At 37.6% G+C, this 27,748-nt stretch overlaps 2 protein-coding genes across 6 annotated transcripts in view; one reads left to right on the top strand and one right to left on the bottom strand.

Moving 5' to 3' along the window:
* chd4a (chromodomain helicase DNA binding protein 4a) overlaps positions 1-6,900 on the bottom strand; it is a 23,354-nt gene extending 16,454 nt beyond the window's left edge. Inside the window, exons 1-7 of one of the 3 annotated variants that reach the window (XM_073858576.1) lie at positions 6,680-6,900; positions 6,104-6,232; positions 2,946-3,067; positions 884-1,102; positions 671-789; positions 325-590; positions 48-172 (exon numbers count right to left, since the gene is read on the bottom strand). In XM_073858576.1, the coding sequence (XP_073714677.1) occupies positions 48-172; positions 325-590; positions 671-789; positions 884-1,102; positions 2,946-3,067; positions 6,104-6,158 (906 nt within the window). In that variant the 5' untranslated portion in view covers positions 6,159-6,232; positions 6,680-6,900. Of the gene's footprint in view, positions 1-47; positions 173-324; positions 591-670; positions 790-883; positions 1,103-2,945; positions 3,068-6,103; positions 6,233-6,360; positions 6,521-6,679 lie in introns of those variants that run through there. The other 2 variants (XM_055219806.2, XM_055219807.2) reach the window with 2 other exon arrangements.
* eno2 (enolase 2) lies at positions 5,569-27,748 on the top strand. 3 transcript variants are annotated; one of them, XM_073858577.1, is made up of 13 exons: positions 5,569-5,809; positions 8,357-8,414; positions 15,937-16,022; positions 17,263-17,358; positions 17,471-17,529; positions 20,334-20,403; positions 20,482-20,615; positions 20,768-20,990; positions 21,132-21,329; positions 21,828-22,029; positions 23,890-23,998; positions 24,120-24,178; positions 24,571-27,748. In XM_073858577.1, exons 3-13 carry the CDS (start codon positions 15,938-15,940, stop codon positions 24,638-24,640), a joined length of 1,305 nt encoding a protein of 434 aa, XP_073714678.1. In that variant the 5' UTR covers positions 5,569-5,809; positions 8,357-8,414; position 15,937; the 3' UTR covers positions 24,641-27,748. The 3 variants fall into 3 exon arrangements, with proteins under 3 accessions (XP_073714678.1, XP_055075783.1, XP_073714679.1); XM_055219808.2 differs by lacking the exons at positions 5,569-5,809; positions 8,357-8,414 and adding an exon at positions 13,790-13,926; XM_073858578.1 differs by lacking the exons at positions 5,569-5,809; positions 8,357-8,414; positions 15,937-16,022; positions 17,263-17,358; positions 17,471-17,529 and adding an exon at positions 19,944-20,084.

Genomic DNA, 27,748 nt, shown 5'->3' with positions numbered 1-27,748 from the left:
CAAAGTAATGTGAAAAGTAGAGTAGTAGACAAAGCGGAGATCATTACAGATGAGCGTTTCCTCTTGCTGTTGAAACCTCCTAGTTTGATCTTCAGAGGAGCAACCTTCTTGGTCTTCACCTTCTTCTCCTGAGGTTTGGGAGCGGGCTTAGACTTCTTGCGTGCGTTTGGACCTGAAACAAGTAGGGGTTAGTCTGATCTGTGGTACACATAGCTAAATATTTCTTATTCAAAGGTACAGACGTAGCTCAAAGACAGCACCTGACACAAAACAAAGCTCCAGAATTATGAGCACAGACAGAAATTCGAACCCCTTTCCACTCACCTTTGCCCTCTTTAGTCTTGGCCTTGCGTATGGGAACCACCGGAGCAGACTGTTCAGCAATGAGCGGGGGTGCAGGTGCAGCCGATGCAGCTTCTGCAACCGCAGAGACGTCGACCGACGCTGCGGCGGTGGCGGCTGCCAGAGCCGTAGTGGCAGCGGCTGCGCCCCGCAAAGGGTTGTTGGTGCTGAACTCTCGCCACTTTGCACCCAAAACCATCATCATTTTGGAGACAGCAATTTTGGGATTCTTGGCCGCGATTAGGGGCCTGCAGATGAAAAATAAACAATTGGAAATGAGGGAAAAACTTTCAACATAGATTGGTTTATTTGTTAGATATAATCATACCTGACGAACTGGCTGAAGGCTTTATAATTGGTCAGAGTTCTGTAGTCTTCCTCAGTAAAGACATGATCGATGTCCTCCATACCCCAGGTATCAAGAAGCTGGGAGGAACTCTTTGGCTCCTTCAAATCAGTACAAATCACTTACAGTTAGGATCTAACAATTCCAAGTATTGTATATATTTTTAACACAGCATTTAACATCACATTTTCTTACAGAATCATCATCATCCTCGTCTTCATCTTCCTCAGGTTCCCTGCGTTTGGAAGCCGCTGAGTTTCTGTCGCCGGCAGAACTGCTTCGCTTCTTCTCCTTTGATGTGCTGGCTCTTTTCTTTTTTTTCTTGCCCGGTGTGTAGTCACTACCCTCGCTGTCCGAGCGATCGTCCTCATCATCCAGATCAGGGCCGTCCGCTGGCTCTGGTGAACTGACATCCTGGACCACAAAGATATTTTCATTTGAAGATTAATGCATTAAAGGTATATAAATGTATAAAGTACTGCAACTGGTCACTACAAGTTTATGATTTTGTTTCTGTACTGTAGCTCAGCTGGTAGTTCATTGCGTTAGCAACGCAAAGGTCATGGGTTCAATCCCAGCAAACACACATACTAAAAAAATTATAGCGTATACATGTTTTCTGACACATGCATAAATGTCCGTTTTGTATTTTGAAAAAATCCTACAATGTTGGTTATTTGAAATGCAAATACATAATTAGCATTTAAAAATATATTATAAAGTTGAAAGAGACCGAAGTAATGATAAATGTCTTATATAAATTCATTTTAGCAACCAATTAGTCCTGAGTTCAATTTAACCTAGGACTAAATCATAAAAAAAAAAAACTATCATCACTTTACTGACATATGCGAAAGCTTTCCAGTACAGAAGTTAGGGGTGGGCAGCATGTTCAAAAACCTCAGATACCACAGATATCCCATCTGTAAGGAATAATTGACGACAGCCAATGAATAATTCGAAAATACTGCACACCCAAGGTGGTAATGCGGCATCACGCGCAGTGGATGTGCGTTATTTTACTGGACCGTAGTCAATTATTTCGCTTATACCACGGTTACCACAGACAGGTCAGGTGTCCGTATATCGAAAAATAATGCATACCCGTGGAACATTTCTCAACCAATCAGAATAAAGCATTCAACAGCCCTGTGGTATAAATTTTAATAATCAACTCTTCTTCTTCCGTCTTATTGTTCCATGTTTAATGTTTTCCATATTTCTCCATCAAACTTAGTCTTACATGCAGTTTCACACCTGTGAGTTAGCCAATCCTACTTATTTATTTACACCGTGGTATACAGGGAATAAAAAACGCTATTATCGATCGCATGATTCAACGCATAATCAGCCAAAGTCTGCATATTTATGCGTGGGACGCATTTTTTCATATACACCGCATAATCTCATAATCCCCGCATTTACGTAGCAAAAATCACATGTTAGCAGAAAGTTGAAAAATATTGCATTTACCTCACACAAGCGCGGCAATGTCCCCTGTTGCCATGGGAACGTTATAAAGTGACGTTGATTATGTGACGTGAACATCATTGAAAAGCTGCAAACAGGTTTTGCAAGTTTCCACAGTTTTCCCGCAATTTCATCGCATAAATATCCCGCATATTCCATCGCATTTTTTTAGAAAACGTGCCGCAAGATCAAGGATTTTTGCCCGCAACAATCACAAAAAAAACTGCGTTTTCCTGGAAGGACTGGTTAGCATTTGATTAGATCACGATGGTATACAACTTCATACTGCCTAGGCCTTACAAAATAAATCAAAAGTTAGCCTAGTAATATCTGTCACATACACATGGTGGTCATGTGTATACGTCTTCATAACAGTAACGTACAACGATACAAAATTTGACTTTAATCTATTTAGTTTACATTTACGTTTATGTATGTGATTCTTCTAGTTCTAGACCATAATCCTCAATATTTTGTCAATTTCAATAGAAACAAAAAGGGGTCAGTCAATCTAAAAAACATTTCCTTTAAAAGCCTTAATGAAATACTATAATATCCAAAGTTAACAACATGGCTTTTGTACAAATGCACGTTGAAACACAACAGCTTTGGCTCTCAATAATGAAACGCAGATTCATGATGTAGTCATTTTTAAGAAAATGCAATTGTGTACTGAATTGCTGTTTTTTATCAGGACAGTAGGGGGTGTTTGTAATCCATAATATAAGTACACTGCATTCTCAGGCATATTGTAATATCCACAAATACCTATAGAAAAAAGCATTACCTCTCTGCGGGAGCGACTTCTCTTGCTGCCTTTGCTCTCGCGACTACTTTTTTTGGCTTTCTTCTTCTTCTTCACCTTGGGGGCTTCATTCTCTGACATCTCTTCATCCAGGTCGTCCTCATCTGTTCAGCAAAAATGTGTCAAATCAAATCACTGTCTCTTTAGCATGCGGGAACATTATTCAGATGCTGTGTTGCTACTCAAGTCCATTAATCGTTGGTGGTGTTCGATGAAGCTGACATTTAACCCAATAAAAGCACAGGGATAGATTATTCATTCAGAAACCGATTTGAGTCATTCCAGCAGTGTTGGGTGAAAACACTGCTGAGGTGCGATTTTTGGCCCTTTCCATTAGTGTTGCCATGGTCTATAAATAAAACAGTGATACGGGAAGTATTAAATGACACAATGACTATCAAGATAGCGGTATTTCACCGGACACAGTATTTACAGGATGAAATCAGGAAGTCCGAAAACTGTAATAATTTGAGGACATCTGCAGATTTGACTGAAAGATGATGTAGTGCACAACTTAAACAAATTAAAATACTTAATAAATTAATAAAAATGGAAGGGATGTGTAGATTTGTAAATGACAGTACAGGGCTTTTCCCGCATGAAATAGTTAACCCAGGTTAACGAATCCTGGGTTATCTGTTTTACAATGTTCACAATTAACCAGGGGTTAAGAGATGATAATACTCTGACACACTGTGCATTCCTAAACCCTGGGTAAACATTTTCATTTGCATTATTTGCTGTATCAACAATCATGATTGGATAAAGCGATGTCAAACTGACTGAATTAAAATAGTGCGTTGACGCTTTAAAAATAACCGGTCGTCTAGCACTTCCGTGTCAGTGACAAAACAGGTCTCAACTTAAATCTCTCTCGGCTGTTTTAAGTCTCCTGGGATGTCATTTTTTTACTCCAATTCAGGTGTTTTCAGTACACAGATCGTGATATGAGGTCCTCTTCAGTTTCTGATTGGCTGTCCATGCGAAGCATCGCATCATAACATTCTAACCCCAGTTTGTTTTACACTGAATGTGTTTGGCACCGCAATGCAAAAGCAGGGGTACCGTATTTTTCGGTCTATAAGCCACGTTTTTTTTCATAACTTGGCTGGTGCTGCGTCTTATAGTCAGGTGCGCCTTGTAAGTCATTATGAATTAATTTTGACATTTATGAGGCGAGAGACATCATACTGTCTACAGCCAAGAGAGTCCACCATATGCTGCTTGTATTTATGTAATTCAACGAGTTCAGTAATGTGGAATGACGAGTATGCGAACTTCACGCTAGTTGGCTTGTTCGGTTAATTTAGCCTATTCAACCTTCCAGGTAAGTTTTGTATGCTATGGTTTATCGTTTAAATAACTGATAATATTACTTTAACGTACAGACATCTATCTAGCTTGCTGTTCTGTCTGCTATTGTTTAGTTGAATAATTTGCCTTTCCAGAGTAAATGTCTGTTCTTCGGCTTGGACTTTGTAAAATAATTTTCTAAAAAACGCAACGTATAGTCCAGTGACTTATATATGTTATTTCGTCTTAATGACGCATTTTTGAATGACGCGGCTTATACTCCCGTGCAGCTTATAGCCCTGAAAGTACGGTAACCTTGCTTTGGAGCAGGGTTTCATAACCATAAATTAATTTCAGGGATAACCAGACTTTTAAATTTCAAGTGTGAAACGCTACTTAGCCTATGGTTAAACGGGGTTTATTGAAGATAACCCAGGGTTAAGCGCAGTGTGAAAAGCCCTTTTAAATATTAACAACAGGACAGTCATGTGGATGCTTTATGTAATAGGTAAAAAGCTTGCATTTATATTAGATTCGTTCACTATAATTGCCAGTTATTCTAGCCGTAAAGCCTAACTTATTGAAACACCAGCAGTCTTTGAACATTATATATGTATACTTTGAAACAAAATCTAAAACCCAAAAACAACATGTAACATTTTGATTCTCAACAAAAGCTTGATGTAATGAAAATAGTGAAGAGAAAAAACCCTTTTCTCAAATCTTTGGTCATTTCTTACTACAATCCACCATCCAATATTACTGTTAAGGAAAGACAAGAGCTTGCAAGCTATTTTGGATGACGTCACGTAGTTATATTTCTGTAAGTACGTGCTAGACCATAATAAATCCAATACTATCTTAAGGGCTCGGATTTAAGTATGAAAAACAATACACTGCTGTTTTATTTTTGACAGACAGTGGTTTGAATAAATCATATAGCCTACTTACACATGTTTAACTTTCTTTGTGAACGTGATTACAGGTAAACGCACATGCTGAACTAACCGAGTAAAAGAATAAAACTTAAAAAGAGTATTTTGCTTTAGTCAAAAAGCACACTGAATTCTGACGTTTAAAGCCCCCTTTAAACAATTTCCCTGAAAAACTGGCGTCATATCCGATTCCTGCACATGCTAAGTGATGTGCAAAACATTATAAACGCTTTAAAATGAAGATTAATCGTAAAACAAACGCGTTTTATCGCATTTCCGAATAGCCCGCGAAACGACTGAGCGCGAGAGCATTGAAAATCTTCACGCGTCAAACTCGAAGGCGCACGCGACTGATACCGGTAGGCCGCGATGCCGGTACAACAACACAACAAAACACCACAAATGCCTACATTAAATCGGCCAACGGTGTTTAATGAACACCTTACGGCGTTAACGTCGCCATTGTGTGCCACACAGGCCGATATTAAACATAATATTTTAGTGCAATCGTGAAAATCGACTGCTTTGGTCGGTCGACGGTTAGCCGCGTAAAAATGACAACAGAAACACTGACAGGAAAAAATCGAGCGGGTGATAAAACAGCCATGTTTTTCAAAGGTATCTGACTATTTATATGTGAAAATAATCATTTTAGTTGTTCGGTGCTTTTCATAAAGTGATATATTTTATAACAATCCTGCTTGTTGTTGGATTAGCCGCCTAGCCGCTGCTCAGACAGATAAAGGAGTCTCGTTAGCTTCGCATTTCCAATTAAAGATAAAAATACAAATCAAATAATCCGTTTAAAATATCAACTGTATCGAAATTTGGTCTACATGCCACCTAAATCCGAAAAACCCACCGAACTGTACGTGAAGTTGTGACTAGCATCAGTAAACGTGAATATTTTACCTTGCATCATCGACCGATGTTCAAAATCGTCCCTATCGTCCTCGCTGCCGGACATATTGACGATATTTCCACCAGCTCGAGAGGATTGTGAAAACTTGTGTGGCGATTTTCTCCTCCTCTGGTGCTTTCCTGAAGCCGGGGGAGGCAAAAAACACAAGAACAATAAAAACGGAAGTTAATAGTCACGGTAGCATGCTGATCACTGTGGTCAATTCATAAAAGCAGGCGAATCTGTCTAAATAGTTCTGCATACAAACCTTTCTCTTTTAATGATGGAGATGAATGACACTTAAACTTTTTAAAAACACGCGGTTGAAACAAGTTATGGACACTTAATAGGCAAATAGGTCATAATGTGGGTGATCAGCTAAGAGACACTAGCTAAGCAGGCTAGGGCTAACCTGCATAAAGTGACTCTTCAGATTCACCGGCTAAATTCATCCCTGTATGTTACAAGCCATGTGTCCCTAACTTTATAGGTTCCTTTCGTTCCTATGCATTCGGAGATGTCACAAACTGTATGATCTTTGTAAATATATCCAGGATGAATGTAATATAATCTTAGAAAGTACTCACACAACTTGACTTGTTCCCCTTTTTCAAATACACATTTAAGATGTCTCCACGTTGAACTGGCTGCCTCCTTTGTATAAACAATAGGTTTCCTGTTTCTAATTGCTAGCTTATAAAATAATGTGTGTTATATATATTTTTCTTTCACAGCTGTAGGATGCACACAACGTCGCAGTTTCTCCCTTTGCCACTTACACCCTTTGCATAGACACAAAGAGATCAGGGGCCAGACATCCCATAATAATCTCCCTCCCCATATTCACACATACACATACATACAGACATTCACCCCTCCCCCACCGCGTAGTTACCTTGCAACATACAGACCATAATAACCCCCACCCCCCCACACCAAAGACAGACCCTATCTTCCCCATTCCACCGTGCCCTTAGCAACCGTTACCATAGAGACAGGCACCCCTCCCACCCCTGTTAACATCCCATAATAATGAACATAGTCACTGACATCCCACAATAACCATAACTCCGAAAAAAGAAGGAACGAGGACCGAGCCGGAAGAGAGGGGGGAAAGTCGATTAGCAACTCCTTTCCAGTTCTGTATTGCTATTCTGAATATCGACTGACTGTACGTACAGTAGCCATTAATGAGCATATAAAATGGCATCCATGATCAAAACTTACATCACTCATATGAAAGTTACTGCTTTCTAGGTTGTTTGAAATGCTAAAGTTATTTTAACTGTGCACCTAACTTTGTGTTGGGGTCTTAAAACAAGAGCAGGACTGGAAAATGAAAGCAAAACTAAAGATATAGATATGGATGTTTATATGCTGTTGAAGTTTGAATTATCATCTACTGATGTCAAAATGATGTAAAATGTCATCTGCACATGTGTTGAAATCCAGGCCCTATTCACCAAATCATTCATTGGCATAGAATATCGTTGGAAAGGGATGCAATGCGTGTGAATATCACTCATAGTTTTCGTATTATTGTTTTTAGTATACACTAGATTTCACCCGTTTGTCTTTTTTTTACATCGAGTTAACAGATTACACTGACCAGCATGCAGAGCAGTGACATTACCAACATCAAAATGTTGAAACGTGCATACGGCCCGACACGATGTACACGTATACGCAAATAAATATTGAGATACATATGCAATTTCTCGTGGGGGATGGGAAGTGGTAGGCACCACATACCATAATTACATATCAAAGAAATATAGAGGTGGTTGTCATGACAACCCACTAAGGCGCACCCCTCCTCCACACTCAAAAGCACCAAATATCCAGTAATAACGTCTCAGCCAAAAGAAAACACAGACCATAATATTCTTCCTGTGCTGGCCGTTGTCATGGAGATATGCAAGAAAGAGGTGTTCAGTGTTTCTGTGTGTGTCTGTTTTGGGGGGCGGGCGGGTGTAAGGGAGGGGTTTCAGATTACCATGCATGCTAAAATGAACATAATACTCTTTTACGCTCTCTCTGCAAGTCCCCCCCACCTACCATTTCAAAACGTGACTCCATAACTGGGCAAAAGGGCCACATATGGAGACCATCAGAGATGTGTACTGATAAACTCGTAGACAAAAAAACAGACAACTTCGCCTGTAAAAAAATTATGGTAACCTTCAAACGATAATGCATGGATGTATGCTATGTATAGCGTTTAATATACCATCATGAAGATGTCCATATTTCCTCTGTTTCAGGTTCTCTAATGGATACTAGATTGACTGCGTTTAAAGGCTCATCCTAATCATTAAAAAGGTAATGCACCACAAGAACACCACCTACCTACGTGTACGCACCCACGCCATAAGTTCACACAAACTAACTAGCAATGTTCTAGTCTTTGTGTTGTATTGACAGCTCTGCCACAAAAACAAAATATATGCCATAAAAAGACACAAAATTACATAGTCTTCTTGAGTATAATATTCTGCTCTCCACTTACCATTCAACCCCATACACACCCCTCCCCCTCTCTAATGTCCCAGACATCCCATAATATGCCGGTCATTTAGCTTGCACCCCCCATTTTAATCTCAGCCTAAACACAATACATGCAAATTGTTGTGTTGTATAGGTTTAGAGGTTCATATTGTTGACAGTAGACATTCATCATTCAATACCATACACTGCGTTTCTTTTGCATCTGTATGCAATGCAGTCCTTAAAATGAAAAAAAAGGAAGCAATTTGTCCCTATAGGGAGATCTCAGAGTATACGTTCAATATACATTACAGTTTAATGCGCCTCCCATGTTTTTTCCATATCATAATGTTTCCTATCCGCACTGTATTTAAGAGCATGGCAATTAATTATTTTTATTATTATTACTAAATGTTAATTGTAGCGCATCATCAGGCTTTAGAAGCTTTGCATGAACGATACATAAGTATCATATACCTTGAATTGTTTAAGCAATTCATCTATTTTTATCTATCATTATTAATTAAGCTTAGAGCATCATCAAAGCAGAGGATCACTGGAGGTTGTTTATTTTTAGCATTTATTAAGAATTATTATTTCCCCAACCCAACTGTTACCAATGGAAACATCTGAAATGAGGTCAAATACCTACTCTTTTCTAGTGAATAATATTTATTGAACACACTGGGTTGGCCATGCCTTAATGTCATTTGTCTATACATTATTTATCTTCAGCACTATAAATCGTTTCAGCATTGCAATGTGTGCACATCGCAGAACACGCAGTGTTTTTTTTTAAAGGAAAACTATTTAGATGCCTTTGCCATTGTTTCACTATACATGAATGGCAGAGAGAAATCACAGATTCAATAACATTTCACAACACCTTTCGAAAGACGGTACCAATTAATACTGTTCCAAAGATTTTATTAACATAGTCTGGTCGCTTGACAAGTGGTACTGTATGTAATTTACTCATGTTGCTATCCCAGAGCTATACAATATGGAAGGCAGAAGTTAAATTCTCTTAAACAGAGCTTTATATTATAAGTCATCTGGGGAAGTCATCCAGTATTTCTCGTATCACCATGTAAAATAGCCTTGTAGCCATAAATACCATGCTGTTTAAAATAGTCTTTATACTGCATGCAGCAGACATAAACATTGGCTTTTACTTATTCACTTCCCACTGGCGACATTAGCAGGTGTGTAGATTATATCTCAATCTCCAGACTCATCATTATAAAGTCCATGTTCATACAGATGTTCACGTTTTTTTTTTTTTCAAAGTTTTTAGTGCTTGTTTCTAAATGTCTGACACCCAGATTTGTTCCTACTTTAAAAATATTTGTTTTTATATATGTCGTCCTGTAACACCTTATCACTTTTAGATGTTTTGATGGCATAACATTTATGCATTTCCCATTTTGGTATTCGTCCAAAGTGACGTACATTTGAGCTACACATTTCATTAGTATACTTAGGACTTTAACCCATGACTTTTGCCTTGCAAGCACCATGCTCTACCAACTGAGTTATATGAACTTGATTTTACATTTTGAGCTGTTAACTAGTATAATGACATGTGTTGATGCTGACCTCTGGTGGTTGACTGAAAAACTGGATAATAAATAATGTGCCAAGTGGAACTGGCAGGTCAGAATAATACACTTGTATTAGCAGATGTTAGCATTTGCTAGAAGATTGTCATGTTTGTCCATTATTTTATTTATTACAATCCCTTGAGACACAGATTTGCATAATGCAGAATAGTGTTCCTTTAGCTCAAATTGGTATAAAAGGTCATGGGTTCGATTCCAAGGGAACACACATGTTGATAGAAAATGCATACCTGCACTCTAAGTCACTTTGGATTAAAGCGTCTGCTATATGATGTTTTTGAATTTGAATTGGACATAAACTCAAGACTCAACTGAATTTATTCTTATAAAAACCTTTGATTTATCCTGGAAATGACATGCTGATCACAAATGTTTATATAACTCTTTAACTTTTTTCCTGCCAGCGTTTTAAAAAAAGTTGCCAGCCAGTGGTAGCATTTTTTATGTTTTTCACAAAAGTTTAATGCCTTCCAGAAAATGTTCTTCTTTAAATATATAAACATACAATATATCAAAATGAAAGAACAGAACCTCTGCTTTCAAACAAAAAGGTTTCATCCTCTCTTCATTTGTTCTTTTTTATCACATCTCAAATATTGATAGGTTGCTTCAAAAATACAAAATTTTGAACAAAAAGTTAGATACCAGTTTCAGAGTTTTTACTGTTTTTGGATCCGTGGATGCTTTAGTGTTTTATAAGTTGGGTAAGAGCACCACTTAGTGGATAATAGTGGAACTATGAATTGCCATAAAAACTTAGTTGACTACATAACTTGTCAATGGCAGGGAAGGGAAAGACTTAAAGGTCCCATTCTTTCTGTGTTTTTCGAAGCTTTGGTTGTGTTTACAGTGCACAATATAACGTGGTCATGTTTCACGTATAAAAAAAGCGGTATTTTTCACACAATTAACTTATCTGTATTGCGCTGCTTTCACTGTCCTCAAAACGGTCTGATGTCTTCCTTGTTCAAAGAAGTCCCTCCTTCAGAAATACATATTGAGTACTGATTGTGTAGTTTGTTTAGCATGTTGTAATTCGATAGCAGCTCAGCTTGCCGTTAGCTTAGCTGGCTACTGACGTATTCCTGTGGGCGGAGTTTAGTCAAAAAACTGTTCTACTGTTATCATTTAAGGTGCTCTAAGCGAATTCACGCGTTTTAAACATTTTTTTGTTACATACAGCAAACATCTCCTCACTATCTGCTTGCTGCCTGTCCGCTGATCAAACGGTAAAAAAACGCTGTAGACAGCCCAGGCTCCACAAACTGCAATAACAACAAAGTGGCCAAACGTACCATCAGAAACATAACAAAGTGTTCCAGACAATAAACGACCAGAAGGATTTGGGGGTGGGGGTTAGGCGCGTTCATGAAAGCACGGAAGGGAGGGAGGAGTTAGCTACACTCCGTTTGTTCGAAAACAATTCAAACATTAACAAAAAGTAACGTCACACAGATTCGCTTAGAGCCCCTTTAAAGCAGGAAGTTAGAGAGCTGTAAGCTGTATCCCAATTCAAGGGCTGCGACCTTATAAGCATGGGACCTTAAAGATGAGCACTCGGTCTTTCAAGGTGGCAGCCTCAGAAGTTCGCGAAGAGAACTGAAATGAGACGGTCTAACCTTCGGACGACCCAAAATTGGCGTCACCTGCTGCACGCGCCTGTCAGCAGGACATAGCGGAAATGTTTCTGACTTATTAAAATAAATATAAAAATCAGAAAAATATTAATTTAGTTTAGAAAATATGACACATTGATGTAGATTAAACTATTCAACAGTATATTAAATTAATCAACCTTAGAAATATATGCATCATAAAAATAGTAATATTAACACAAAACATAACTTATAATACTAAAACAGTAACAAACTTTTTTTTGATAAATACACACTTTTATTTAATGAAGGTTTTAATTGTTTATTTTAGAATATCCAGCCGTTATATGCAGCCGTTGCAGGCACGCAATGAATCTTGGGATAGCCTCGGCTGTTAAGGATCCATTCGTTCTATCCTTAACATCGCGGAGAAATGAGGACGCATTTTGAGGCTTCATTCTAAGCATCCTTTGAATTGGGACGTCCTTACCAGCCTCAAGTCGCGCTGCTATGACGCAATCGGTCTTAAAATACGTCCTTAGAAGGTCGCAGCCTTTGAATTGGGACACAGCCGTAGTCTTTGGCTGCGTCCGAAACCGCATACTGTATAGTAGGTACTGAATTAGATGAAGTACCTACTTACTTGGCGTTAAAACAGTAGGTACTGTATAGTATGAATCCTGGTAGTATGAATGAGATTCGGACGTACTACATCCGCCATGTTGCTACATCACGTGACATAAGTCGTCATCACGTCATGTCATTTCAGCGCGAAAACAACCGCATGCCCCGTCTTCTTCGTTGGATAACTCCTCTCCCGGGGCATCATGGGATAGTGAAGCGTCCATCGTATGCACACTGCAAAATCTAACCGGAAGTAGTAGGTCATCCGGGTACTTTTCGCATACTGTTTTTCGAATACTATGTATTCGGACATACTACTCGCCTCGCCTACTGCTTTTCGCGTACTATATAGTAAGTAGTAGGCTGTTTCGGACGCAGCATACGAAAGGGGAATTCTGTTAAAGAAAATATATCGCCTGGCAGTGAACTTTGAGCTTTATCATTTTACAGGTATTACTTATTCTATTGTAGCAACATAACACACCAACTAGGGTTTAGTAAATGGGATCAGAAAGACCGTGACCTTTAAAGGTTTAAAATTTAAGTCAGGGGTTTCACAACTTTAGCCTGGAGTATAGTTCGTTATATGCACACAGTTGAACGCACAACCTTGCAAAGCATAGTTTATTTGAAAATGCATGAGCATTGCGACAAAATGCAATACCTTTCCTGGCCTACATACTTCTGTACGCGCATGGGCGACCTATGCGTACAAAAATGCGTGGTTACTAAAATCCAGCAGTGTGCGCGTACTTTACTGCTGACAAAATTTCATTCATGCGCACTGTACACAGACTTACTCACCTTAATGTGCAGGCATCAGACACTGTGAAAATGTAAGCACAATATATATATATATATATATATATATATATATATATATATATATATATATATATATATATATATATATATATATATATATATATATATATATATATATGTAATCATTTTTACATCCATTTGTTTACTTTTCCCATTGTAGATTTAAATGATTTTTATTCCAAAATTTCAATGTGGTATCAGAGACCAAATTGTTTTGACATATTAACATACACATATATTCACCTTTAAGACTGGATTAAGTTTCATGCTTCTGCATTCAACCACTTCCTTGTTTTTCTAATCCAAAACCAATTCCGTCGTCTATTTTTACCAGGAAACCACAGAGGAACATTGCAACACCCTGTGGTTGTTGACTCCTCTCCTCTTTCTGACTCCCTCCTTATTAATCAGTCGCCTTTCTCACCCTTTCATCCCTTTCTCGCGCGCTCGCTCTCTCTCCTCTGTCTCCTCTTTAATTCTCAACATCTTTCTCTGACTCATCTCTTCATCCCCTCCCCCTTCTGTCATCACAAGCACCCCCCTCCTTTTCTCCTCTCATCTTCCTCTCATTCTCATTTCCACCCACCCTCGCTCTGTTTTTCCTCTCTCTCTCTCGGTCTCTCTTCCGCAGTTCAACACTTTCCATCTTGCCTCTCTCAAGGCTACACGCACTGACGGCAGGTAACTCTTTATTCTTTGTATTTTTGCACCTGTTTTTGCGCTTGCATCATTACTGCAGATGCTGAGAGCGCATTAAGATGACTTGGCATGATTATAAATCATGCTACATGATATAGACTGCAGTGGCACGTAGGTTAGTCTGTTTAGGCACATTAGTTTTGGGTTTGTGAATCTTGCAGTCTGAAAATTAAAATAAAACAAGACATGGCTGCAGTTTTGGTGAGTGGATACATCTCTGCAGTCTCCTGGGTAAAGTGTCAGGTTGCCTCTGACATTAGGTCGGGATGATGTGCGTAATTGGATGTGAATTTGGGTACCAGCGTGCTATTAAGGGTTGGCCACTGCGTTATTGTATGTTTACATAAGTACGTGTGTATCAGTGTGTGTCCAATCTGTTCTTATTTCCAGTCCTTCAGCTCGCCTGCATCCCTTTCTCCATCTTCCTCTGTGCTTCCATCTCAGAAAGCTTTTCTTAATTTTGCCAGGGGGATGTTAAATTATTTAGCTTTTTCTTGCCCCATCACGCCACTTTCTGCGCTATCCACCCCACCCCTCCCCTGATCCCCCACCATCTCTCTCTCTCTCTTTCCCTCTCTTATTGTATGTCTCTCACTCTCTCTGTTTTTGCTGACAGCACCGTGCTGCAGTACCAAACTGGCACGGCATAAATGACCATCCAGATTTAGATTAATGATCAGAATCGAAACCACAATGAGTCAGTCTGACTCCCATACCTGCAGGCATGTTTAATTACAAATGATGCCCTTACTCCTTAGTCAAAATGCTGGTGGTCTTTGCAGGTCCGTGCTAGGAGATGGTGACTGTGTGCCCTTTTTGGTTAAAGCGTATATACAATGCATTTTTGGATTTTCATTGGCCATGAGTGGTGTGGCAACATAACGGACATAACATCACGGACTGAGTGCTCTGGCTGTCTCATTGGTAATAAGGGCAGAACTGAATGTTCCAGAAAATCACTTCTAGTTTAAAAAAGGCCATGGGATTGATTTGTTACTTCTGATGGATGTGTTTAAACTCCATCAGAGTTTAAGGCTTTAATGTTGAGTCAGTGTGAGATGAAACGCAACCTTTGCAAAATTTAATTTGCAATTAAGTATTTGAATTTAAACCTGGAACTCAACAAAGGTTTACGATTTTCTTTTTATCTAAAAGTCAGCACAATTTCTAGCACACACATTTACAGAGCAAAACTGTGACATTGACCCTGTCAAACCCATGGTACAAGGTCAGATTTCATTGCTTCCATTGAAGCACACAACACGCTTCTTGGAACCTTCTCAAATCATGCTGTGACATCACAGATCAGTAGGTTTTACACAATTTGTGGAGTCTATGCCAGGTCCGGTGCGTGCTTTCATTACAGCACAAAAAGTACTACACTTTATAAATTGCTTTGCTGATGATACCATTTGTAATTAAATTATTGCACCAAATCAGAAGCGCAGACTTTTGGACTCCAAAAGGTGTTCATATAGCTCAATTGGTGGATAATTGCATTAGCACCACAAAGGTCATGGGGTTTAATTCCCAGGGAACACACATACTCAAGAAATGTATAGCTTGAATTCACTGTAACACACTTTGGATAAAAGCGTCTGCCAAATGCATATATGTGGAGGCAGATATTTCCACTAGGAATTGCTGAAAAACACCAAAAAAGCAGAATCAAGCCTTACTTTGCAATCATGACTATATTGCACTTCTCTGTACTTTTGTACAATACATGAATGCTTTATTGGATACAAGTTATGAGAAAGAGTCAAAGGCATTTAGCATGTTGAATGATTGTCTTTGAGTAGTCATCTCTGCAGGCTGGCTTAAAATTGTGTTGCATTAGTTTCAGAATATTGTCTTGTGTTTATGTGAGTAAAGTGGTGCCGTGACCCGGGGTAAAACCTTATTATCAGTTTCTATTAGGTGTACCATGTCAATAAAAACAGATTGGGGATATTTTGCTCATTTACTTTCTCTTTCCTTTATACCTTTAAGCATGTCTATTGTGAGCATCGTTGCCAGGGAAATCCTGGACTCTCGGGGAAACCCTACAGTGGAAGTGGACCTGAGAACTGATAAAGGTGAATCCATAAAGTGTCTCCTAAAGATGGATTTTAACGTGAAAATGCATTATTGAATGTTCTTGTAAGGTTGGTAGAGCATTGCATTGACAGTGTAAAGGTCATGGGTTTCATTACAAGGGAACACACATGATGATCAAATGTATAGCTTGAATGCACTTTAAGACACTTTGGATAAAAGCATCTGCCAAGTGTGTAAATTAATACTTATGTTACCTACCAAGTTTATTGATTTTTTGGATAGAGATCCATATTAACCACTAAATCCATCCAAATGTGTTTATTGAAATCTAGAAAGTACCAGTTGTAGGTTAAAACTTTTTTTAAATAAAGATATTGTGACTAGATGGATCAGTAAGCTATGAATTCGCTGTGCTTTGATCAGTAAAAAAATCTTTCACTTAAAGGGACACTCCACTTTTTTTGAAAATATGCTCATTTTCCAGCTCCCCTAGAGTGAAACATTTGATTTTTAATCCATTCAGCCGATCTCTGGGTCTGGCACTACCACTTTTAGCATAGCTTAGCACAATCTATTGAATCTGATTAGACCATTAGCATTGTGCTAAAAAATAACCAAAGAGTTTCAATATTTTTCCTATTTAAAACTTGATTGTTCTGTAGTTACATCGTGTACTAAGAACGACGGAAAATGAAAAGTTGCGATTTTCAAGGCAGATAAGGTTAGGACTATATTCTCATTCTGGCGTAATAATTAAGGACTTTGCTGTCGTAACATGGCTGCAGCAGGCGTAGTGATTTAACTTAGTACCCGAAAATAGTCCCCTGCTATTGAAAGATACTAAGGGGACTATTTTCAGCTGTTGCGTAATATCATTGCGCCTCCTGCAGCCATGTTTCGGCAGCAAAGTCCTTGATTATTACGTTAGAATGAGAGTATAGATCCTAGCCAAATCTGCCTAGAAAATTGCAACTTTAAATTTTCTGTCGGTCTTAGTACATGAAGTAACTACAGAAAAGTCAAGTTTTAAATAGGAAAAATATCGAAACTTTTTGGTTATTTTTGAGTGCGATGCTAATGTTCTAATTAGATTCAATGGATTATGCTAAGCTATGCTAAAAGTGGTAGCGCCAGACCCGGAGATCAGCTGAATGGATATCAAAACGGTAAAATCAAATGTTTAACTCTAGGGGAGCTAGAAAATGAGCCTATTTTCAAAAACAGTGGAGTGTCCCTTTTAAATTGGGTGGCAGGTTTTAACGGTAATGTTTATGTTAGGTCTGTTCAGGGCTGCAGTGCCCAGTGGAGCGTCTACAGGCATCTATGAGGCTCTTGAACTTAGAGATGGAGACAAAAGCCGCTACAAAGGCAAAGGTGAGTGACCAGAAGATTTGAGATCAAACTAGATCCTTCTTTGATGCAATAACAGTTTTGTCCTTTATTTTTTATTTGAATTGTTTTCTGAACTGTTGTGTTTTGTCTGAAGGTGTACTAAAGGCTGTTGGTCACATAAATGATACTCTTGGACCAGCCGTCATTGCATCTGTGAGTGAAAGATCAGTTTTATCTAATAAACCTTATAGTAGTATAACTTTTACAGGAAGACAGTGGAAAACAGTTTGCTAATATATCTTGATGGGATTTAGTGGAATTAAGCTAGAATTAAGTTGTGCGCATGATGCACCACATGAGATTACGTCAAATTTTCAGAGAAATGTACAAATCCTTTGCATGTGATACTCCATATATACCTTATCCGGTATAGACCACTACAGGTGGCATTAAAGGGATACTCCAGCCAAATATCAAAATTACCCCATGATTTGCTCACCTTCAAGCAATACGAGATGCACGTCCATCATCTTTCAGACGAGCACATTTGAAGTTATTTGGGTGAATCTCACGAAAACTTGGTTTTAAAATGTCAAGCATGAAAATGTAAAAATTGCTTAAATTTACTTTTTTTCCCACCAGACATTGAAAAACAAAGTCTGGAGTAAATGGGAACATTAATTTAAAAACTTTTACTAATCATTTAACACTTTTTGTAACATAATTTAAAAAATTACTCCTAAAAAATCTCATTGCCGCAACAGTCAGAAAACATCAACACTGACATATTTTCTGTACATTATATTATATTATTAACTGTAAAAAAATGATCTTACCTGGTAGCCAGCTTGAAGTAACTGGTCCATGTGCTTGGTCACTCAAAATCAAACTTTATTAAAATTCTGTATGTGTGCTTAAACTGTTCTCAAAAAGTGTTGCGGAGGATGAGAACATCAGGCATGGACACATCATTTTCCTAATTTTTCTTCATTATTATTATACATGAATATTCAGTAAATATTTTTTCTGTCATCTAAAGTAGTCTAGCAAAACATCCATTTATTTTTTTTTCTTAATATTTTTGTGTTAATTTGATTAAATTACAACATAACGCATGTTCAAACACAGCCGGACACATTGCGGTAATGAGAATTTCAGCAGAAAATGAGATAAAATTAACAATTATAAATTCTTATGTTGAAATCACACATTGTGCAAGGTAGAACACAGTATTGTGTTAATTCTGATGCTTTTTAATGTTACTATATTACACATTTTAAAGCTAAAATCATTAGTGCCGGGGTGTTTCAATGGTTTCGTGAGAATCACCCATTTAAGTGAGTGTCCTTGTTCTTCTAAGCAAGCTTTATAATGGAAAACAGGGATCGGGGAGCAACAACTGACTTTGGGTCACAAAAAGTGGATTCATTCTTCACAGAGGTGATCCACGCGGCTCTAAGGGGTTAATAATGGGCTTTTGTGAATAATCAATGCAATTTTATAAGAAACATATCCAAATTTTAAACTTTATAAACTGTAATACTAACTTCCGGTAACGGTGCCATCTTGGATTTCAAGCGTTGGTTGCCATAGGTACGTTGCGCAGAAGGCGCAATGATATAACGTAGTGCCGAAAATGGGCTCCTGCTATTGAAAGATACTAAGGGGACTATTTTTGGCTGCTGCGTAATATCATTGTGCCTCCTGCAGCCATGTTACGGCAGCAAAGTCCTTGATTATTATGCCAGAATGAGTGTATAGTTTATATACATATCAGCCTAGAAAATCACACAACTTTTAATTTTCCGTTGGTCTTAGTACATGATGTAACTACAGAAGAATAAAGTTTTAAATAGGAAAAATATCGAAACTCTTTGGTCATTTTTTGCGCGATGCTAATGTTCTAATCAGATTCAATGGATTGTGCTAAAAGTGGTAGCATCAGACCCGGAGATCAGCTGAATGGATTCCAAAAGGTTAAGAATCAAATGTTTAACTCTAGGGAAGCTAGAAAATTAGCATTTTTCAAAAAAAGTGGAGTGTCCCTTTAAGCCATTGGAGCCATGTGGATTACTTCTGTGAAGGATGAATTTTTGCGCTTTAAAGTCAGAAGTTGTTATCTAATCCCTGTTTTCTCCCCTTATAAGAAAAGCAAGGAAATTTACTAAAATAACTCCAAAAATCATGGGGTCATTTTGATATTTAACTGCAGTATCGCTTTTACGGTGAAGAATACAAATATAACTAAATCTTATTATTTCATAAACATGAGAAAGAATCAAATATGGTATTTTTATAATAGTGATCAGTTCACCCTCCAGTCTCACAGTATAATACATGACATATATGCATGTATATTTTTCTACTCTTACCTATTAAGTTAATTATTTAACTTATTTATAATAATTTACATCATGTTTTTTGAAACCCTGGGCAAATCCTTTTTATTTTATTCATTCCATGCAAGTTTTTTCCCCGGATGTTTGTCCACCACTTTCCCAATATCTTTTAAACTGAACTTTTCACGACTTAATCCTAAGCATTTGTTGATTTAATTATTTGTTATTTGTTTGTTTGTTTGTTTGTTTTACAGATCAGATTCCGATCAGATGGGATCAGAATCAGATCCCACTCCTGCACTTTCATTTTATTGAATACTTTTTCTTTTCATTTTTTTTACCCATTCACGTGTAACAGGAGATTTTTAAAACAGGTCCCACTGCTACAAATCAACAAAAGGCCCAGACACAAAGTCTCCTGTTATTCAGGTCTTAATTTTCATTTTGATCTACACATTTCATTTCTCCTTTTCATATGATCACCAAAGACTCTCAAACGTAAAACTTCTCCCATGTCCACAATGTGAAGCGTAAAATTATGCGAACTCTCATGAGTTATTAGCTTTGTATTTGTGGTTAACCAGATGACTTTCACAGCAGCAGGTTTAATGATTATGAAAACAACCATTTTATATTTTATTAACCCGGGGAGTTTTGTCTTCATGCTGTAAACTTTAGGGGATCGATGTGGTGGAGCAAGAGAAACTGGACAACCTCATGATTGAAATGGACGGGACGGAGAACAAATGTGAGTTATACTTCCACTTAATTGGTTTAAACTAACTATTTTATCATAACTTAACTTATCTGTCCATCATGCTTATAGCCCAGTTTGGTGCTAATGCCATTCTGGGAGTGTCTCTTGCCATCTGCAAAGCCGGTGCGGCAGAGAAAGGCGTCCCCCTGTACCGCCACATTGCTGATTTGGCAGGAAACACAGAACTCGTGCTGCCCGTTCCAGTAAGACTATATATCATTCATTTTTTAGCACCACAAGTCTATTCATGTGATTTATGTCGTAATAAATCAGACCTGTAGTTATTTTCTTTCAAGCGTCTATAAAGTAAATATGAAAATTGACTAAGTGCATATCCATTTGTCTCTCCATTCAGGCTTTTAATGTTATTAATGGAGGCTCCCATGCTGGAAACAAACTTGCGATGCAAGAGTTCATGGTACTCCCCGTAGGGGCGGAGTCGTTCCGTGACGCGCTGCGTGTCGGAGCCGAGCTGTATCAGACGCTAAAGGGTGTCATTAAAGAGAAATATGGCCAAGATGCCACCAACGTTGGTGATGAGGGAGGTTTCGCTCCAAACATCCTGGAAAACAGTGAAGGTGCGTTTACGCGTGGGTGATAATGATTGCAATTTGAGCCTGCTCTAAAAGCTTTATCACATTGTCCGATGGCGTGGTATGCAGTTTCAACGTAATTATCCCATTCATCCATTGCTGGGCCTATCTGTTTCTCCCCCGCAGCGCTGGAGTTGATTAAGACGGCCATTGACAAAGCGGGTTTCACAGATAAAGTCGTGATCGGTATGGACGTGGCTGCCTCCGAGTTCTACCGTGATGGAAAGTACGACCTTGACTTCAAGTCGCCCCCAGATCCCAGCAGACACATTAGTGCAGATGAGCTTTTAGAAATCTACCAGACGTTCGTCAACGACTATCCAGGTAAACTGTGCTTGTTAGAATAGTTAGGTCAGTGGTTCTCAAACTGGGGGCCGCGAGATGGTGCCAGGGGGGGCCCAGTTTTATTACATTTTATAAAATAATCATGAATTCTGTGGAATTAAACCTAAAAAAAAGGAAGGCTACTAACCAACAGCACTACTTTGTAGCATTGAATATGTTTTGTTTAATTAAAAGTTGGGTTTTAGAACAGTTTTTGGTCATACATTTTCTTTGGGGGGGGCCACGAAGGAATGCGCCGGATATACGGGGGGGCCGCACGCTGAAAAAGTTTGAGAACCACTGAGTTAGGTCTTAAAAATATAATGCTGTAGTAGAACCATTTATGGTCTCATAAAGAACTTTTAACATCAACAGACCCTTTTGGTTGCACTTAAGTTTTTTTTTGTAGTGAATAAAGGATTTAAGTTGTATATAAACCCCAAATATTTCTCTAAACTGTATATTTTTATATATTTGTTGTTTTACTTTAATTGACAGTGGTGTCCATTGAGGATCCATTTGACCAGGACGACTGGCCCGCTTGGACTAACATGACAGGGTCCATGGGGATCCAGATTGTGGGAGACGACCTGACCGTGACAAATCCGAAAAGGATAGAGAAGGCTGCGGAAGACCGTGCCTGTAACTGCCTGCTGCTGAAGGTCAACCAGATCGGCTCTGTCACAGAGGCTATCCAGGCGTGAGTACCAATGGCAAAAACACGTACGTGGGTCAGTGACAAAAACGGTTTGGCAAGATGAGAATTTCAAAAATCTTAAAAAAAAACTTGTTTTAAAAGCATGCATCAAGTATATGTTAATGCACATAGTGTATTTATGTTGATTTTATGCAATAAAAAATTACATTTGCACCATTTTTATGACTGAATTGACCTGAAAATGTCAAATGGTGTAACCGCCAACTGCTCCAAAGAATGAGAAATATTAAATACTTTATCCACCTTGATGGCATGTTAGCTTAATCATCAAACAAACAAAACATCCTTTTAAAATATAATTTTATTAGTTATTTCTAAATGTAAATTTTAATGCGTTTTTGTAATATCTGTCTGGACATATGCTGAAAACAGCTCTGTTTTCTAAATAATCTTTGACAAATGATGTAAAAATTTATGTAAAAAATATTGCACTAAACTAGATGATTATATTTTATTCGACATTTTAGTGCTGGGCAAAGATTAATCGCGATTAATCACATACAAAATAAAAGTTGCATATTACTTGAAAACATTCTCTTTTTTGAGGACCAAGTCAAACATTTTTGGTTTTATTTCATTTTGAAAGAATATTTTGGGGATAATTGCAAAAATGTCAGTGTGGTGTAACCGGTCTGTGTCAATTGGTGTAACTAGTATTTTTTTAATGAAAATATAAATTAGTTCTGGGCAAAGATTAATCACATAGAAAAATAAAAGTGTTTTTTTGCATAATATATGTGTGTGTACTGTGTGTAATTATTATGTATATTTAACCACAAACACATAGATATATTCATTTCAGATTTTTTTATATCGTTTTTTTATTTATATATAATATAGAATATATAAAAATATAAATAAATATATATACACATGTAAATGTTTCTTAAATACATACATGAATGTGTGTGTATTTATATATACATAATAATTAAACACAGCCCACACTCAAAAAATCACTTTTATTTTGTATGTGATTAATCTTTGCACAGAACTAATTTATATTTTCATTTAAAAAATACTAGTTACACCAATTGACACAGACCGGTTACACCACACTGACATTTTTGCAATTATCCCCAAAATATTCTTTCAAAATGAAATAAAACCAAAAATGTTAGACTTGGTCCTCAAAAAAGAGAATGTTTTCAAGTAATATGCAAATTTATTTTGAAATTTTAACCTTTACATTTAAAGGAGCATTTCACCCATAGAAACATTCATCTTTATTGAAAGTGCGTCATATTTGTAGTCGAAATGTAACATACATTACATACAATTTGGTGCCTATTTAACCCGGAAAAGGGGTGTTTGTAGTCTCACCCCCTCAAAAAAGATATTGGACTTCCTGCTTTCAATGATGCAAAATGATGATTTTTACATAATTGAAAGAAGGAAGTGCAACACTGAAATCTGTATTTCTCCTGTCTCAGCGGCAACTGAGGAAATTATGCACGACCATTCAAAAACATGACTGGGGTTCTAAAGCTTAATGCAAATGGGTGAAGTGTCCCTTTAATTGAACCATACAGACACAAAATAATTAATGTCACATTATTGAACCATATGTTAACTGTACTGTATGCAAATAAACAATCACAATGAGATAAAATCCAACTAAACCTTAAATTATTATGCTGTCAAATTAAACTGTAATGTGACTAATACTATGTTTGTCCAAGTGTTTGTCCAAAAGAACATGACAGTACCATGGTACTTTCAAGTACTTTTTTTAAACAAACTGGACTATTATGCATGTTGAAAAATAGTACCTTTTGTATGTGCATATTTAGCTGCATTGTCCAGGTACAATGTCTTCATCTCATACTGTGTATTTGACAGGTGTAAACTGGCCCAGGCCAACGGATGGGGCGTGATGGTCAGCCATCGCTCAGGAGAGACAGAAGACACTTTTATTGCTGATCTAGTGGTGGGGCTTTGCACTGGACAGGTACACCATTTCTTACTGTTTACATGAACAAAGATCTTGATCAGATACTGTGATACAAACACATTTTGAATGCCCGAAAAAAAAAATCACTTTCTCTGTCCCTCTCTCATAATTTTTCCAGATAAAGACAGGAGCTCCCTGCAGATCCGAGCGCCTCGCCAAATACAACCAACTTATGAGGCAAGAAACCAAATCAGACTACTTATAGGAATGCACGATTTTTTACGTCTTATGATTCCCCAAATCCTGCTATACATGCACGCCTTTTAAAGGAATGCTAAATACAACCTTAGGCTTGCTTTTTGACACTATGCATATGTTTAGCATAAGGAGTCCAACTCTTACACAGTGTTAATAAGTCAGAATGCATGAAATAGCTTTAGACTCCCAATATTTAATCTGCAACAACACATACAAGTATATATTAAAACTCAATGTTCAGTTTCCACAATTGCAGCTGTACTGAATAAAGTGTCAGTCTCAAGAATAGCAACGGCCACATACAGAACCAATAATTATTCATGATTACCACGGCTGATTACAGGCTTCTTTCTCTCTCTCTCTCCTTAAAGGATTGAAGAAGAACTGGGCGATCAGGCTCGATTTGCCGGGCACAACTTCAGAAACCCCAGCGCTCTGTGAGACTGACAACACGACACTTAAATCACACAACAACGACTGACCACCTGCACTGAACTGACTGACTGACTGACCCGACTCCCCCTGAGATAACTCTGAATGCATTAAAACAGCACTGTTTGCACTGATATACAAATAATGACCAAGACACGCACATAAAAAGTGAACTGAGGGCAGGCTTTGAAAGACCAAATATTATGCACAGTGATCCTGCTTTAGACTGACATTATGCACAAAAGATACTGAATTATGTGGGTAAACCATGTGCACAGGGTGAATACGCATGCATGACATTATACAGATATCAGACGGATAAAAGAACCTTGAATTTAAGCATTCATTTTTAAGGTCTAAAAAAGAGGTTTGATATAAATAAAAGAAGAGAGATTTAATATTAAATGTAATCTAAGATTATGAAATATATGTACATAGATTTAAAAAAAGACTTAAAGAAATAAAATGTCATTTTTATGGTTCATTGCATGAGAACTAGGCAAAAAATCTAGCTTATGGAAAAAGGTACACTGCAAAAAAAAAATTTCAAGAAAAAAAATCTTAGTGTTTTCATGTGAAAATATCTAAAGATTCTTGAATTAAGATGCTTTTTCTTGATGAGAGGAACGACCGAAGAAAGTAGGTCTGGTTTTTAGACCAAAAATATCAAATTTGGGTGATTTTGTGCATAAAACAGGCGGATGGATCTGCCAATGGGGTAAGCAAAAAGAAAAAAAATTTCTTAAAGGAATAGTCTACTAATTTTCAATATTGAAATATGTTGTTGCCTTGGCTGGGAGTTGTTGATGCATCCCTCTGTCGTCTGTGTGTGTGCGCGTGGGCGCTGGAGCGCGCTGCGACGCTTCGATGGCATTTGGCTTGGCCCCATTCATTCAATGCTACCATTTAGAGATAAAGTTAGAAGTGACCAAACACATCAACGTTTTTCCTATTTAAGACGAGTAGTTATATGAGCAAGTTTGGTGGTACAAAATAAAGCGTGGCGCTTTTCTGGGCGGATTTGGGGGAGGAGCTGTATTTTGTGGCGTGGTGGCGCTTTTGGGAGTAGTTCGACTCGCCTGAAAAGTCCGCTCCCCTTCTCACTCTCATAATGGGAGAGGGAGGGTGTTACTGCGCCGAGTCGAAGTACTCCCAAAGGTGCTGTTGCGCCATACAATGTAGTTCCTTAGAAAAGCGCTGCGTTTTGTTTTGTACCACCAAACTTGCTTTATCTCTAAATGGTACCATTGAATGAATGGGGCTGGGCTGGGTGCTGTCGAGGCGTCGCGGCGCGCTCCGGCGCTTGCGTGCGCGCGCACGGATGGTGGAGGGATGTGTCAACGGTTCTTGGTTGGGGTAGTGACATATTTTGGTGTTGAAAATGAGTAGACTATTCCTTTAAACACTAAATTCAAGAAAAATTCAAGAAAAATTAGCTTGCCCCATTGGCAGATTTTTTGGCTTGTTTTATGCACAAAATTACTTAGATGTGATATTTTTGGTCAAAAACTAGACTTGTTTTTTGGGTTGTTTTGCTCTTTAGGAGGGGGCATCTTAATTTAAGAATTTTTAAATATTTTTACTGAAAACAAGACAAAAATACTAAGAATTTTTTTCTTTAAAATCATTTTTTGCAGTGTAAATACTTTGTTTTTTACCAGCGGATGAGATTTATGTTATGTCCGTCTTTAAATTGAGCACATCTGATGTAGTAAATGAATTAAAGCATTAGTCTACAAAACACTGAACGTAGATAAGTGCATCAAGACTGCAATATTAAAAGACCAAATTCAGTACAGACCTTATTATAGGCTGCTAAAGGCAAGCCCAGAATAAACACAAGTTTCGCATTAAGTGTTTTCCCATAATAAAACATTATAACGACAATGCATTACAGTGCATAGGTATAAGACGGTGATATTACAGGATTAAATTTAGTAAACACCCCAAACTATGTACAGGCAAGCAGATGAGACCAGAATATGAAAACGGCATGCTTAAATACGTAAAATGTTTTCGTACTATAAAACTGAATTATAAAAAACGTATCTTTTTAAAATACAAAAGTGCATCAAATTATGTTTTCATCATCTTACATGTCATAAAGTTTATCGTAGATGTAGACACTATGGTTTTTCTGTCATTTGGCAAAACAAAATGGATAAAAGATAAAGCGCTTTGGACAGGCTATAAGATAGTATCGTCTATATGACATTAATGAATCCTGAATAGTTAAACTAAATGTGTGTATATAGAAACAAAGTTTATAATCATTATGTGTTGCTCATTACAGTAAAAAAGTGTGTACGCATGGTCCAAATGGTGCACACTTTTTAAGTTAATTTTTTATAAATCCTGATATGTGTATTGCAATACCCATTTTGTGCGTACGGACGCTTTATAAATTAGGCCCCAGATCTTAACACTTATATTGCCTACTCAGAAATTAATGCATGTAGAATATGTTTTTAATCCATAAACATGTTTTTTCAATTTACAACAGACAACTAGTGAAGTATGAAGGATTAAACAGACAAAATCCAGAAGATAAATCTAATAACGACCGTTCAGATTTTGCCCACTGATTTTCATGCAATGAGTCTTAAAAGTAACTTGTAGTTTTTATTCTACTCTGGATGTTCATCTTAAAGGTGATCATCTTAACACTTCACCTTTAAGATTAATTATCTACATCCATTTGTGAAACGAAATGAAAATAAGACAGATTGTGAGTGCACAAATATATATTCATAAGAAAGGCTGAAGATTATTCATAATGACACATCTCATTTAAGAACTAGACTGACAAACCAGCTTACACAAACACACACATTCACATTTGTGTAGCACACGATGACTCCTCTTCTGTCTTCTTCGTTCTTGTATTGCTTCCTTTCTTATCGTTTTCTGTCCGCACCCCCCATCATCCCTCTTCCCTTCTTGTGGTTGACTTGGCTTGTGCCCCATTGCCTGAAATCTCCCCCCTGCCGACTCATCATTTTATCTATTTGTGCGATCTTTGTGATGAAAATGCAACAAGATGGAAAAAATAAATAACTGAAGCCTGTCGTAAAGTAATGTTATGGAATTAAAGCTGTCATTACTTTCGTCACCCTT

This window comes from Misgurnus anguillicaudatus, chromosome 20 (genome assembly GCF_027580225.2).
Source record: "Misgurnus anguillicaudatus chromosome 20, ASM2758022v2, whole genome shotgun sequence".
NCBI classification, from domain to species: Eukaryota; Metazoa; Chordata; class Actinopteri; order Cypriniformes; family Cobitidae; genus Misgurnus; species Misgurnus anguillicaudatus.
Note: the sequence above shows the minus strand (reverse complement) of the source record. Positions and strands in the feature narration are given on the sequence as shown.

Coding starts and splice junctions, on each gene's coding strand:
- eno2 (XM_073858577.1), top strand. CDS start 15,938: ATGTCTATTGTGAGCATCGTTGCCAGGGAAATCCTGGACTCTCGGGGA. Junction 20,616..20,767: donor AACTCGTGCTGCCCGTTCCA/GTAAGACTATAT, acceptor CTCTCCATTCAG/GCTTTTAATGTTATTAATGG. Junction 21,330..21,827: donor GTTCGTCAACGACTATCCAG/GTAAACTGTGCT, acceptor TTTAATTGACAG/TGGTGTCCATTGAGGATCCA.